The 15,971-nt window shown below is 31.2% G+C and overlaps 1 protein-coding gene across 5 annotated transcripts in view; it reads right to left on the bottom strand.

Annotated features, from left to right (window-relative positions):
- The window catches only part of MON2 (MON2 homolog, regulator of endosome-to-Golgi trafficking), a 102,161-nt gene that overhangs the window by 71,863 nt on the left and 14,327 nt on the right, over positions 1–15,971 (bottom strand). For 4 of the 5 annotated variants that reach the window (XM_033116765.1, XM_033116767.1, XM_033116768.1 and 1 more), the window contains exons 3-7: positions 9,117–9,244; positions 7,986–8,117; positions 5,259–5,388; positions 3,243–3,340; positions 2,411–2,536 (exon numbers count right to left, since the gene is read on the bottom strand). In XM_033116765.1, coding sequence (XP_032972656.1) covers positions 2,411–2,536; positions 3,243–3,340; positions 5,259–5,388; positions 7,986–8,117; positions 9,117–9,244 — 614 coding nt within the window. Of the gene's footprint in view, positions 1–2,410; positions 2,537–3,242; positions 3,341–5,258; positions 5,389–7,985; positions 8,118–9,116; positions 9,245–12,317; positions 12,391–15,971 lie in introns of those variants that run through there. The other variant, XM_033116769.1, reaches the window with a different exon arrangement.

Below are 15,971 nucleotides of genomic sequence, written 5' to 3'. Positions count from 1 at the left end.
AGTTGGATTTGCAAGTGCCATAGGGCAAGAATTTTAATTGTCTACCGTGTTTCCCTGAAATACGGTTTTATTTTACTATAAGACCCGGAATAATATAATATTTTATTTATAGTTTTATTTTACTATAAGACCCAGTCTTTTAATGTAAAATATAATATAATAATATAATTAATATAATATAATATAATGTAATATGATATAATATAATACTGGGTCTTATATAATACAAGGCCGGGTCTTATGTTAATTTTTGCTCCAAAAGACGCATTAGAGCTGATTGTTCGACTAGGTCTTATTTTTGGGGAAACACAGTACTTAACTTCTGTATCCTTGGCACAGAACACATAGACCAGCACATAGTAAGTGATTGGTAAATTTTGAGCAAATGATGAGTGAAACAAAAATATTTCTCTCTCAATGAAAACTTTATAGGAGTAAATTCTAGGATCTTACACAGGATAATTCTTTTTTTCCTTGAGCGTTACACCAAGAAGAATAAAGTAGAAAAGGAATTTTGTGGGGACAACAAAAATGGAAACATTTTTTCAAATCTTTTCCTACAAAATCAGAAAACAAAATGCAAACTAGAAATTTCTAATTAAACTCATTTACCAATTCACTCACTCATTCATACACATATTTATCAAACACCTGCCATATGCCAGGCTCTATTATAGATACCTGTACAACAGTGACTAAATCCCTGCCTCATAGAGCTTACTTTTCTATAGAGGAAGACAGAAAATTAACTAATGTACAAATACATATGTCAGGAGATGATATGTGTTATAAAGAAAAATAAAGAGGGGTAAGAGAGATAAGGGTTTGATAAGTTGACCACTGAGCAGAGATCGCCAAATAAGAGAACAAGCTACCTAGGAGAAAAGCAAACCCAAGAAACAGTAACTACACAAAGGCCCTGAAGCAGGAATTTACTTGGGTCATGTAAGGAACAGCAATATTGACAATGAGGCTAAAAATTAACAGCAAGAGGAAGAGTAAAAAGAGACAAGACCAAGAAATATTGGGGAGTAGATTATAAAAAGTTCCACAGGTCATAATTAGGACTTCATTTTTTACTCTGAGCAAAAAGGCCATCTACTAAAACACTTTTACAAAAGACTGAAAAGATCTGACTTGTTTTAAAAGACGATTCTGGATGTTGTGTGAGAAGCAACCACAATAGAATGGAGCAAAGAGACCAGTTGAGAAGCTAATGCAGTAACTGAGGTAAGAAAGAGGTGATGGTGGCTTAGATTTGGATGATTGTGGTAAAAGTCATATGAAGTAACTAGATCCTGTACACATCTTGAAGGTAATGGCTGGGATGTGGGTGTGAATAAAAAGAGGCGACAAGGAATCTGGACCAAACTGAGTTCAAATCCCAACTCTATCACTTACAAACCATAAAACCTGAGACAAATTACTTAACCCTCTGAAAGCCTTAGCTTCTTCCTGTGTAAAGCAGGAATAACTGATACTTCTCAGGCATTTGTGAAGAGATTCAATGAATGTATTATGAATATATTATGTATGTAAGGAATTTTGCACATTCATAGCCTGTAGTAAGCAGTCAAAAAGTGGTAGCTGTATGGCTATCATTTTATACGAGACCGTTAGACAAGTTATATCTAAACACTACTTTATTCTAGTATAACATAAGAAAGGGAATCATAAGTTAATATCGGTCACTATCAACATATTTGCATAATATATACCAAAAATTATGAACCACATAATAAAAATTTCAGTCCTAACTCCTGGGCTAAAGGATCTTCTACTATTGTGACACTTGATTCACACATTTTGTAGGTAAGCGCTAAGGACAAAACAGATGACTTAGAGAAGCATGGTAGGGAAAGAAGCTAGATTAGTAGTTAAAAGATCTAAATTTTAGTTCAAGATCTGCTAGGAACCCTATGTAAATCACTGAATCAAATTTGGACTTTAGCTTCTAACAAGTAAAATGAAAAGTTTGAATTCTTTCTTACTGTTTCTCCTATTAGCTTTCTGTTTTGAAATATTTTTATTGTACATTAAATTTATTTAGCATTGACTATTTCTTTTTTCCATTTAAATTATCTATAAGCACATAGCTACACATAATCAAGTAAAAATAAGTAACACTTTCTTTTGCTTTTAAATATTATAAAAATAGCTCACACATCACACTCCCTCATACACCCATCGATTGAGAAATGCCTGACTAGACAGTCTCTAGAGATTCCTTCTAATGTTAAAATTTCAAGATGTGAGGGCACTACAAAAATGTAAGGTAATACTATATTATATGTCTAAAATCTAAGAATAATTGCGTATTTGAATGTGGGAAAGAATACATGTTACTTTCTTGAAAAACATCTGTGAAAAAATTAAAGACTAATTTTGTTGCAAGATGCTAATGGCTTACTTGTAAAAAGACTTGTGGAAAATCATTCAGGACTGACTCAAGTAATTCGAGGCCAAATGTTCGAGTCATTTCTGTCATGCCTACTAGCCAGTAAGGGGCATCAGCATTAACCAACTGACAAAGGTCCTGCAAAAATAAGTCAAACAAATAAGACATTCACATGCTGGAATGAAAGATGGTTTTCAAAATTCATAGTTCATAAAATGTTGTAAAACTACCTCTTCTTAAACTGTAGTTTATACCCCTTAAAAACTAAGCATTGGTACTTCAAATTTTGACAAATTATATATTTGATTATGTAAGTAAACTTTTAATGAATCATATAACTATTAACAATAGAGTGCACAGATTAATGGTTAATCTACCATTCTTTTAATGAAAACCGACTTAAAACCTTTTAATCAAAATTAATAAAACATTCAGTACAGATAAATTTTACTTGAAAGATTTATTCATGACAAGTAATATAAAAATCAGGTATTTGTATATCAAACTATATTGAGTAGATCAGAGGTTTATTACTTAAATTTTCCTGTTAAAGAAATTATTTTATATAACTACTCATCTCTAATTTACCTATTTTTTAGTTCTGGGTTTAATTCATTTTATTTCCTTAAAGTGAAACACAACATTTTATGTATCACGTTTGTTAATTAGCTAGACGCTCTTCAATGTTTTAGAACTCTTTTGAAATACTACTTCTGACACTTTAAAATTTGACAATTTAAAAAATTGACACTTTAAAAAAATTAAATCATACATATAAAATTCCAAAATCAAAAACTGACACAAAATTATATTCTACAAAAAGTATTTGTATCAACTGAAATACCTGGAAAAGCATATATGCATCTTTAGCACAAGGTTTAAGGGTACTGACAGATCTTCTGTTACTGTTTGCTTGGACCAGTACTGGTTGTTCTATAATATCTGCAATCAAAATAAGATGGGGCTTAGCAGTTCAAAATGACCTTTACTAAATCAAATACTGCATACTATATAAAAGGTATGTTTAAAATATATACTTGCTTATGGAATTATAAACTTTGATTATAAGGTCAACTGTAACTCCAAAATGAAAAAAAAATTGGGAATCTATTTTTATACAAAATGCCATAAAAATGACAGTTCAATATCTTACACTCATTTTAATAAGTTCACTATTTTTACCCATCCATTTGATTTTCCTAGTCTCTCATTTTCTAGACCCTTTATTTCATGGATTTGAAATTCACATGATCTTTGAATATGCCTTTAAATATCAAACAAACATAAAAGTTCACCACATGGTTAATTCCTGTATCATCTTACCATCTTCAAGAGAATTAACTGCTTGATCTACCAAAATTACTGTCAGTTATAGGTACTGACCAGCTAACTAAGAGTCAGCTGGTATGGTGCTTCCCAACTAGGCATTTCTTTGAATACTAATAAAATACTGTTCACTGTAAATTATGACAGCCTATTTGGAATAAATGTTGAATTAATGACTACTTGAAAAGAAAGAGATTCTAAGTATGGTCTACCTTATTAGAAAGTATCAAATAAAATATTAGTGTTAAGAAATACACTGCTAAAACTACCAATCCAGGAATTATGTTGAGGTTATGAATATATAAGACATTCGAAATGGAGAACTATCCTGTTTTATCCTATGTTTAATTCCTTAATATTTCTAACTGCTAGAATTCCATCTGCATTTCCCTGTAGGAAAAATGCATGAAAATCAATAAACCAAAGTCAGTGTAAATATTCTAATAAACCAACAGTCATAATGCCTAAAACTGACTGTGAAAAATCTGACCAATGGTTAATTTCAGGAAATGTGAAGTAATTATTAGAGTAGGCAGCATTACCATTTCTTATTAGTATTGCCATTTTTACCAGTGTTACCAAACGAACATCAAATAAAATGAAAGACTGCATAATATCAAGAGTTTAAAGGAAAAAACTATATAAAGAGAAAGATAATTTAATCTTTTGTTTCTCGACTACATAAAGCAGAAAGGTTGCTCATGATGGCGGCACCTTATGATCTTTTCAACTAACCATGAAAAAAAAATTACTTTTCATCCAATAAAGGACAATAGATGAAAAATACATAATTTCTATAGTTAAGTTTATCAAATTATAAAAATTGTAACAAACAATATCTGCCAGCTCTCTGAAAGGACAAGTTTCTAAGTTTTTAGGAAATTTTTAAAATCACAAGATGTCAAAAATCACAATAAAGATATAGGATAACATTCATCTTCACATTACATAAATATTCTTAACACATGTTAATACGCAGAGACAAAAATTCCACATGAGGAAAACCCACTCTCGGGAATTTACACTAAAGAAGTACTTCAAATGGAAAAAGTACATGTAGGAAGACACTCAAAACAATACTCAAATATTGAACACAATGTAAGTGCACAATAGGAGACATGTTCATTAACTTATAGAATAGAAACAAAATATAATACAACCATTAAAATTACAAAAATGAAAAACAAAAAAATGAAAGAGTAACATGAAAAAATTATATGAATGTAATGTTTGGCCAAAAATACATATAATGCAATAGTTTGTATAAAATGTGAAAATATCATTTTTAATATGAAATTATGCATCTATTAGAAATAAACATGGATACTAAAGAGTCAACTTCTTGGGGTGATAAAAATGTGGGGTATTTATTTTTTGAATTGTCATCAATATAATAATGTTGCTAAATATATTTTTCAAAGTATTTTCATTTTTAGATAGCCTAAGTTCACAGGAAAGAGGTTGAAAATAAAAGAGGAATCATGGATATAAAGAACCACCCACTGTCAAAAGGAAACTACTTTCATCACTTTACCTCTGTGTCGTTCATCTTCAGCAACCATCCTCTCAAAAACAACAGTAACAACTTGTCTCACTGTAGCAGCAGCTGTATTATTTGTAATATTATCTTTTGTAAAATGTAGTCGAAAACAAAGAACAATCGCCTAAAAAAAAATTTCATTTAGTGTGAAATAAGATGGAAGAACATGACTTTTATTTTTAATTTATCTGATGTAACCCAAAATGAAACATTTAAGTTTGGCTGTCTCAATCACATATACTAAAAGTCCTACCCTTTTATACACTAAAACTACAAATATCCTTGTATTTTGAAATAATTCAAGTTCTCAGTAAATATATAGCCACATAGATTAGGTAAGGTAATGTGAAATACACCTTTTACAATTAGGTACTTTTAACATGTATATAATAATATGCTGTGTTTTTATTACTCCAGAATGTCTTGCTTTGCAAATAACAAGGACTCAAAGTTTGTTATGTCACTAAATCATCTGGAAAAATACTATATAAACCTGCTAAGTATATAAATAAATAAAAACATAATTTTTTTAAACATAATTTTTTTTCTTTTTTAAAAAAAAACATAATTTTTTTTAAACTTTTATTTATTTTGTGTGTTTTTCCAGGACCCATCAGCTCAAGTAGTTGTTGCAATCTAGTTGTGGAGGGCGCAGCTCACAGTGGCCCATGTGGAGATCGAACCAGCAACCTTGTTATTAAGAGCACCGCCCGGCCGCCCCCAAGTGTGTGCACTCTTTTGTGTCTGGTTTCTTTCACTTACAATATTTGTACTTTGTACTTTTTTATTCCTGAGTAATATTCCAAAGTATGCCTCTATCACATTTTGCTTATCATTCACCTGCTGATGGACATTTGTTTCCAGTTTTTGGCTATTGTAAATAATGTTGCTATGAACATTCACATATTAGTCTCCGTGAGAACATGTGTTTTTACCGACCTTGGGTAAATAAATACTTAGAAGTGAAATGGCTGGATCATACGGTAAGTATAAGTTAAACTTTTAAAGAAACTGCTAGCTTTCCAAAGTGGCTTTACAATTTTATATTCCTGCCAGCAGTATGTGTGAATTCAGAACTCCACATCCTCAACAGCACTTGATATGGTCAGGCTTTTTAAATTTTAACTATTCTAATGGATGTGTAATGATATCTCCTTGTGGTTTTAATTTGCTTTTCCCTGATACCTATTAAGGCTGAGCCAATTTCCATGTCTTCATTAGCCACTTGAATGTCTTATTTTGTGAAGTGTTTGTTGAAATCATTTGTCCATTTTTTTCTTGGGTTGTTTGTCTTATGAATAAGCTGTAAGAATTTTTTATAAACTCTAAATAAATGTCCATTGTCAGATATTTGTGAATATTTCCCCCCATTCTGTGGCTCCTTTTGTGATTCATGGATTTTGTCTCCTACCTAAGAAATCTTTTGTCTATTCCAAGTAGATTTTCTCCTATGTGTTCTAGAAGTTTCATAGTTTTAAAAGAAGCTATTTTTGAAGAAAAACATAATGGTAATTTAATTTCCATGTCTTATTAATTGTATTACAGGTTTTAAAGGAAACAAGCCCTTGATACCACAATTACTCTTTAAATTTCAACATAAAGGAAAGATACATGTTATATAGTAGCTTTTGTATTACTCAATTTTGTATGATTTCTTTATACTTCATTTTTCATCCCAAATTATATTTCTAAATTAACCAACATCCTAAAATAAGTCCAATGTTTATTTATAAAACGATAATCAGTTCTTATTACTTGGGTAGGTCAAATGATAATCTTTTATAAAATTTTAAATACATATGTATCAGAATAATAATTTGATAGCTAGAAACCAAGAGGAACTATATACAACAAAAGTACATAAAATATTTTCTAAAGTAGATAAGCGCTTAAAAAGGATAAACTACTTGCAATTAAGCAAAATTTCATTATGACCTAAGAACATCAAAGGAGTAACTAGAAAACATAGCATACTCTCTAGAGATAGAATACATAGCTTAATCTGATAGTATCCTTTTCTACATTATAAGCCATCCATCCGTGAAGGCATGCAAATTATATTAGAATTATTAGTAAAAGTCCAACAAATTCCTTAAACAATAAACTATTAATTAAAGACTGTTCTTTATATTACTCTCTGTACTTTCTGGTTTTAGAAATATTTCATAATTTTAAAAAACTTTTTAAACAATGAAATAAAGAATTGAACAGCTGTTATATATTCCAAAGAGGGTGGGAGTAGTAAGAAATGAGAAATACGTATCATACATGCAGCCTTATCTAGTATAAATGCGAAAAGGACACTTCTCTACCTATGTAAAGGACAGGTTTAAACTATCTGGCTTAGGTATCATATACATGTAAAATTATTTTCAAAAGCGGATAAGGGAGAGCTACAGAGGGAATACCCAAGGCAATTGTGGAACACTGATACCTCAAAACACATTTTTCTCTCTCACTCTCTTCCTCTATTCTTATTCCTCTGCTACTTATCTTTTTCCATTTCCTATTCATAACTAAGGCTGTCAGCTATACCCAGAGGGATTTGGTTAATCACGCTAACCTGATTTCAACTCTAATTTAGGAAAAATAAGGCACCATACAAGGTCCATTATCACAATAGCTACAGGGAAGTTGCTTTAGGTTCTACCAGTACCAGGCTTTTCCCTTTCAGCCAGCTTATTCTAAGCACTTACACACTTTGTCAAACAGGTTTCCTACCTTAGAGAGTGCCTCGTCATGAACTACTGTATTGGTTGTTAAAAGAACAAGAACTGTTTGAAGTAGCTTAAGTTCTTCAAGACTATTTTCCATTAGCTGCCAAAGCATGTTAATTATATTTCCAGCTGCAGTCTGTAAAATAATTGTTTTAATTATTGTCAACAAATAAAACATAGGTGTTTAAGTCCCTAAATAAGAAATTGTATACACAGAGAAAATTTCTTGATCACAGTAAGACCCATGTTTCTAGATATATAGTTTCAAACACGTCTCTCAACCAATTTGAGACTTAACAACCAATTAATTTTCTTCTCAAAAAAATCATTTCTTTAAAATGTAATATACCATTTGAATATTTTCAAATAGCAGCATACAGTTCTGAAATACCGAGTCAAAATCAAAGCTCATGTCTACAATAATATGGGTATCTTTCATTTGGACACTGATGAATATGGACATACATAAACTATGAATCTGCTACTGTTTCTCATATATAATTCCATCTACGATATGTTATAGAAAAAACAAAATACAACTAAATTAACAACATATCTACAAACTCAAATCTGACATTGTTTAGAATGTTATACAAAAGGCAAAAGAATTTACCACTTCTATTAAAGTAACTTAGGGAGTACAAAGTTAAGGTTAACACCATTACATTTGAAAAAAGGATGCAGATTCATAGTGATGAAATGTTTTTCCTTGTTTTAATATTGTTAAGATTAGACACGAACAATACACTTCAGTTAATGAACAACCAATTATCACTTTAGATAATCTAGGAAACAGTCATGATTTTTCCCTCCTACCTTTTAAAAACATCTTATGACTTATATTCTCTTCAGTGAATTGACTATTTCCTGGCTTCTCAAAATTATTATCTATATTACTGAACGGCGACTACTTAAATTATAAAAGACTTGACAAAATGCACTTCATCTTTATTCATATTTACAAGTGTTTAACAATGAGATAATATGTTAACCTTTTAAAATTAAGCCATGTCTTTCAAGAACATTGCTAGTCATAAAACTTTTACATTAAATATCAGGTATGTTTCATTCTCCTCTTATGAAAACTCCTGATTTGATTCTTAGGTACACAGTTCAGATAAAATCTTCACATTACCTCAGACACAACTTCATGTGACATGAGTCTCTGAATGGCAGCCAAACATAGCTGAGTAATCTTCGGTTCCTTGGTTCCACAACCCATTAGAAAAGGCTGAACAACCTCCGAGCTGTTTTCTTTCAATGCTTTATTTAGAATACATAAAAATAAATTATTAAATTTAATTCATAAATAGCAACATATTTTCATATAATCAGAACCAGTAATGACAATTTAATAAAAGCTACTTTATAGAAAATAAACTCCAACTTAAAATCATGCATAAGAGTTAAAATACTTCAAATAAATGCTACAGACTCTGTATCTAAACTGCTGCTTAACTACTGCTTTGCCTTGCCTTTTTCCTGACTATCCTTTGGTTCTCCTTCTTCTTCTATAAACTCTTTAAGGTCAACTTCTCAGAAGTTCTATCCTGCCTCAGAGAAGCATGCTATTTCTTCAATAGTGCAGAAGGGAAAACATGAATAAGAATTCGTATTCTAGAGCAGAAAAAGTAATTTAAAATAGTGTACACATCACCCCTACCCCACTTCTGAACGTTCAGAAACTCCTTATAAGTTTATTACATGCTCTGAATTTACACAGCCATAATTTCTTCTTCAAGAAATAAACTCATTACAAACAATAACATTACACCTCTTAATACTGAAGCATTACTTTAAATTAATTGGATACACATACTGTAATTCCAAATCTTAATTTAATTCCTTCTACCAAACCAATTCTTTCAGAAGTTTTAAAGTGGCAAAAAAATGTAAAAGGTTAGAAAATGCACAAACTGAATTATATATAACTGACAAAATGAAATTAAATCAATACACCCTGAACGCCTACACAAAAATGGATAAGACCAGTCTGTCATCCTTGAGAAATTTAATAAAAACGTGGAATTCTGACTGAAGAGCACATTAAACTTATGTGTTTGGTATATGCTTTCACAGGTACTACTACGTCCATCAACTATTTTTTGAGGTTAAAACTCATAATAAAGACCTACAAATCTGAGTTTTAACTTGTTTTTCAAAGGAAATTATGAGAAGGCATCCAGAATCACCATTAAAAGTATAAAACCAATGTTAACATTAATTTTATCATTTTTATCTCCACCTTTCTGCTCCCAAAGTTCCCTTTACAATATGGGAAATAAAGACTACAATTTCCTCTGGCATGCCCTGCAAAGTCCCTCTGTACACCAGCATAAATTAGTGAGTTAGCATAGCTAAGAGATAGCAAAGAACGGGTTCCCAAAGGGCTCCCTTGCCTTATTTCCTTGCTTTCTTGTGCATAAACGTTTTGATTTAAACCGAGAGACATAAATTTTCTATAACAATGTTTTAAAACACTTATATGAATGACTAAAAGATGACAATAAAGCTCCAAAAATACTATTCTGAAGTAGTAAATATCCTATCGTACCAATCCTGCCAGAGTGCGGTTACCCCTGACTCTGCTAAACATTTCTAATTATTACCTGTTCATGTAAATAAAAGATTTCAATAATAACAAGTTGCTATTGAAATTTTTATGATGTTAATATGCATTTCTCATTTGAGTATCACAATCATCATATACAGTTTATAGGGCAACAATTTGGCCCAAGTCACAAGTAAGTAGTGGTACAGACAAAATTTGAAAATACAGAAAAATATATACACATTTTAAGATAACATCGCTTTAAATATGTATACATTTTTTTGGCACCCCTGGTATGTCTTCAAATCTGATTCACTCTTCTTCACACAACTTTTTAAAGTACACAGCACTTGATACAAACAGAAGTAAAAAGAGTTACAAGAATTTAGGAGGAAGCAATGATCTGCACTTTTAAGTCTGTCTGAAATCTTCAGATAAATGAAGGAAAGGGATCCTGTCTTCACTGAAGGAAAAACAATGTACTTTTATAGTCTCTGATGACAATGATTTTGACACACAGAAAGAAAATCAGTGCCAAACAAACTATGATACAATGCTCACTAATTACTTCAAGTTTTTCCTCACAGTTTCATCCTCTAAGCCATCAAGAGCATTGGAGATGCCTTTGCCTTTGAGATCTACTTCACCTTTGTCTCTGAGATCTTCTTCTAAAGCAATGACACCCATTATGCGTGTTTAGATGCTGGTGCTGTTTTGACCTGAGATGTTAATGGATTCTGCACAATAACTAAAGTGGCACTTAAATAGCACTTAAACTTATGTGATATCAACAATGCAAGTAACTCTACTGATGTGATAATAATATGAACAAATATGAACAAGTTCACACATGCACTGAAAAAGACAACTACAACACTATCTGGCCCACAATGATTCTAAGATGCCATCAATTATCAGTTGAATACCAATTTGGGGAATACTAAAATGTGAAAAAACTGTGCATCTTAAAAAGAATAAAATAAGGTGAGTTATAGTGAAATGTTATATACATGTCAGTCACAGTTATCCAGGTCTATCAAGCTGAGATAAACTTAAGGTAGTAATCAAAATAATTTTTAAAAACTTTATTTTAATGTAACTCAAAGGAATCAAACATCTATCTCTCATCTCCTTCTCACTATTTTTCTCCCACTTTATATGAGACTATAATGGCCAAAAAGGAAGTTTCTATGTTATCCAGAATAGATGGTGAATAAAAAAAGTTTTTAAATCTGTTAATCTATTCTGTCTCTTGAAGCATAGTGTGAAAAACAAAAACATATCCGCCATATCCAGATCATAGTGTAGTAAGATAAAGATCATAAGAAAAATAAATTACTGATTTTTTTCCTTCTTTTAAAAGTGATAATTGTTCTAGGAAGCAGAAATGTATGCTGTTCTTCTGTCTGAGAGATAACTGCTCTCCTTTTATATACAGTAATTTTAATGATATGCTATTTAAGCTCAGGTTATACAAAAACCTTCTTATGGATTTAGACTCTAGAGATTACATTAAAGAAAAGGCTATATGACAATATAAAAACACTTTTTTTTTTTTTAATCATTCCAGGAAAAAAGGAAGAAAGGGTCAACTCAATCAAAATTTTCTACTTCAATTTCCGTTAAAATATAAAGACAGCTTTTGTGGTAAAAAAAGTAAAAGTTTATTTTCTACAAAGTCCCTTAATAAGAACACTTCCTTTAATAGAAAACATTGTGTGTTTGTTAAATAGATTTTATTTCCAAATGTTTAACTGTGAGATCAAATGATGCACTTTCACACACCTGAAAGAGGTCCAGCAGGTCCCCATATCCTAGGGGTTTCCTTGCTCTGAGCAGATTCACTGCATAATTGCAGTTTTTATCCTGGAAAAAAAGAATTAAACCAGGATACCCCACTGTGAATCACATTAATAGGGGTTAATAAAAGTTTTATTACGATAAATTTTAATGCTCATTAAATAACAAATTATAATTCTTGTGAAAAAATAAAATGCGACGTAGATACAATTGTTATCCTCAAATCCCTTAAAATCTACATATGGGAAAGACTGATGCTCCTAACAATATTTTCAAAAATTTAAATGGTTCAAAAGATCTGAAAATGTTTTTAAATAATTCAAGAACTGATGGATAAATCAAAGTATGAGCAGTTTCATATTAAAAGATTAGGAAGAGGAAGGATTATTCAAAAAATGATTAGTAATTTTACAAAAGAAAATAAAATCTATGTCCTCACATCATCCCATATGTCATTAAGAAAAAAATTAAACCATAGAAAAACTATCAGAATATAAAAAATGACTTTCAATTATGTGGAAGGATAAGCACTTCCTAATGGAATGCAAAAAACCAGAAAATTTAGATTATGTAAAAATAAAAAGCATCAAGATAAAAAAATTAAATGGTAAATGGCTTGTAGAAAATATGATATACATACGATGGGAAGTTTTTGCTACATAAACAACTCAATTCGATAAGGAAGACACAAAATCAAAGAAATAAATGTAAAGTAAAAAATACATTCAGAGAAAAATGATCAACATTAAAAAGATATGCCAATTAAAATGAGAAGTAATTTGCCTGTTGGGTGCCTTCCCTATGTTCCCATAAGAAGCTTGTCTATACTTCCATGTTGGCATTTACCATATAATATTAAAATTCTCTGTTTAGGGTCTGTCTCATCTGTTGTCAGGCTGACAGGAACTAATCATGACACGTAAAATTGAAGAGAGGTAGAAAAGCATACTAGAGGCAGCACTAAGAGACTTACGTGCACTTGTGGAGTGACTCAAGTAGCAGCCTATATTCAATGAACGTATACTACTTCACACGCAATGTACTAACTACTGGTAACATAAGAAAGAATAAGATATTGATCCTGACCTCAGGGAGTATGTTGTCAAGGAACGGAAAATTTCTGGCAAAGGACTTCAAAAAGCAGGTAAGCTAAACAGCATGAATGGCAAACACTGTTCAAGTATATTTCTTGTATTTCCATATAGATTGTAGGTGAATTACATTAACCATCTTTGTATCTCCCCTGGTGAGTCCTACATTATTATTTCCCTACTATGAATATATTGTATGATATATTCTATAGGTGTTTATAAAATATCACAAGTATATGTATTGATAAAATAGAATACACTAATTAAAATCAGCAGATAATTTACCTCTTAATGTCAGATAAAAATTCCAAAGTATATACTCAAATTACTTAAATTAGAAACCTTTTAGTACTAAGACCATGTAGAAATGAAAAAGGTGAGGGAAAATGTGTGATACAAGAAGAACCTAAATCATACATAATGATTATTTCTGTAAAAATTCTGTATGTATACTGACAGTAGCTGAAAGCAGCCATAAGTAGATGTAATCATTACGGTTTTCAGTATGGGGTAAATATACAATTTTAAAAGATATCACAACTTTACTGATTTCCTTGTTTCAAATATTTATTCAAAAAGCAGAATCTCTGTTTATGTAATTTTCATATGACACAAGCCTTCTCAGTCAATTTCAAGTATGTTGTAAGCTTGGATAATAAAAAGTTTGTAATGTAGGGTAGTCAAATGTAAGATTAAGGCATTTGGCCTTACAAATGAAAAACTTTATGTTGCTATCTCTCATTCACAGAGTTTTATCTTTAAAGAAAAAGGAAATTTTGAGATAATGATCTGTATATTTGAATCAATGCTGACATTACCTGGCATAGCATTCCCACTTATGTCAGCATTCATGACAGCAGTGAAAACAAAGAAAAATAAACATTAAAGGAGGATGCTTAAAAGAAGGAGAGATGTAAAGCAAAGATTTATTTTGCAATGTAAATAAACTTCCCTTGGAAAATAAGTCTAGGAAAACTAAAGTTGGCTAGAAATTTATGCTGAGTATCATTGATCAGACTGATCCTAATTAAGGGTTCTGGTTTTCATGGCAACCCTTTATCTTTTCTGAATATGCCGGATATTTGAGGATTCAGTATCTCATCTCATGTGAGACTCCTCAATTGTATGATGTATTAACATCCATTACAGCACAAAAACAATAACCTACAGTCTCTAGCACTATAGAGAAGTAAACACTTCTCAGAAAATTAAAACAAAAATGTCAACCAAATTTTTTTCTCAGTATTAACTGTACTCTGAATTGCACTCTGAATTAAGTAGTTTAGAAACTACATACTGACAAATTTAAACTCTGTTGTTAAGAGCCTTTGATTTTCAAGAGGACAATGGTCTAAAATCTATAAATTTTGAGGTATCAATAGATATAAATACTTAGTAAAAAATACCAAGAAAAAGTTTAAGTGCATAGTATAGCTCCTCAAGTACATGGCTTTGTATACTATGGATAAAGACTGTGCATAAAGACTTGTTCTACCTTGATCTGAATAAAGCTAATTGAATGAAAATGAAATTAACAGCTCACCTGTATATTCAATTCTTACTGACTGAGACAAAATTTTTCTTACTCATCCTTAAGATTAACTAATTAGACATTTTACTTGTTATACAACTCTGAACAGTGATCCTCTGAAGAAATCAGTCTTTTAAAAATATCTTCCATCAACTCCAGACTCAATGAAAATTCCTATCATTGGAGAATCATTAAGGACTTACCATGATGTTGGCAATTATAGTAGCAAAAGTAAATACTTGTAATGATATTCTAATATGATTGCCTGATGATGTCTCCAACTTAAAAATATCCAGGTCATAATTTATCTTTAAACATTCATTTCCTTATAGTAACTAATTCACCCAACGTGCATCTCCCAAAACCCACATACCCGCCCTCGCAATCCAGTCCTACATACCTACATCTTTACCGGTAACGTCACTTTCGCTATAGCCCTTCTCAACGTGCACACAAAGCATTATTCAATGAAGTGAATAATGTCAGAAAACTATTTGGTGTTTTGACAGAATATTCAAAATCAGAGAAGCTGTGAGAAACAGATGTAACTCAGGAGAGCTAACCCTAAGGGCAAATTTTCAGCAAAGCCGGGAAACATAAGTGAAACCCACTCTCCTCTCCCACCCCTAAACTGCTCCCCAAAGTCTTCATTTTATTTTGTAAACAATACTCTGAAATTCCACCAATTAAGGTTTATTGGTATCCTTTTTAAAAAATATAAGAGATTTATGAGAGTTAGATTCTTTACCAGTGTTTGGACTTTACATAAATTAATTTAATAGGACTGCTTTTGTCCTATAAGTAGCTGAGACCAACAGCACTACTGGAACTGGAAATGCAGATTGAAGGATTGGTGAAGTAAACAATGGTTAGGTATAAACACTGGGAGGGAGCAGCTGGTATGGAAGCCTCTCAATACCACGGCTGCACATTGCAGCAGGAAGAACATGGGCTCTAAACAGCCCTGGATTTGAATCTGGTTCCACCACTTATCTTGTAACTTTAGGCAAGTAACTT

Source organism: Rhinolophus ferrumequinum, chromosome 10 (genome assembly GCF_004115265.2).
Source record: "Rhinolophus ferrumequinum isolate MPI-CBG mRhiFer1 chromosome 10, mRhiFer1_v1.p, whole genome shotgun sequence".
Taxonomy (NCBI): Eukaryota; Metazoa; Chordata; class Mammalia; order Chiroptera; family Rhinolophidae; genus Rhinolophus; species Rhinolophus ferrumequinum.
The sequence above is the reverse complement of the archived record's forward strand: the minus strand, read 5'-3'. Positions and strand labels throughout refer to the sequence as shown.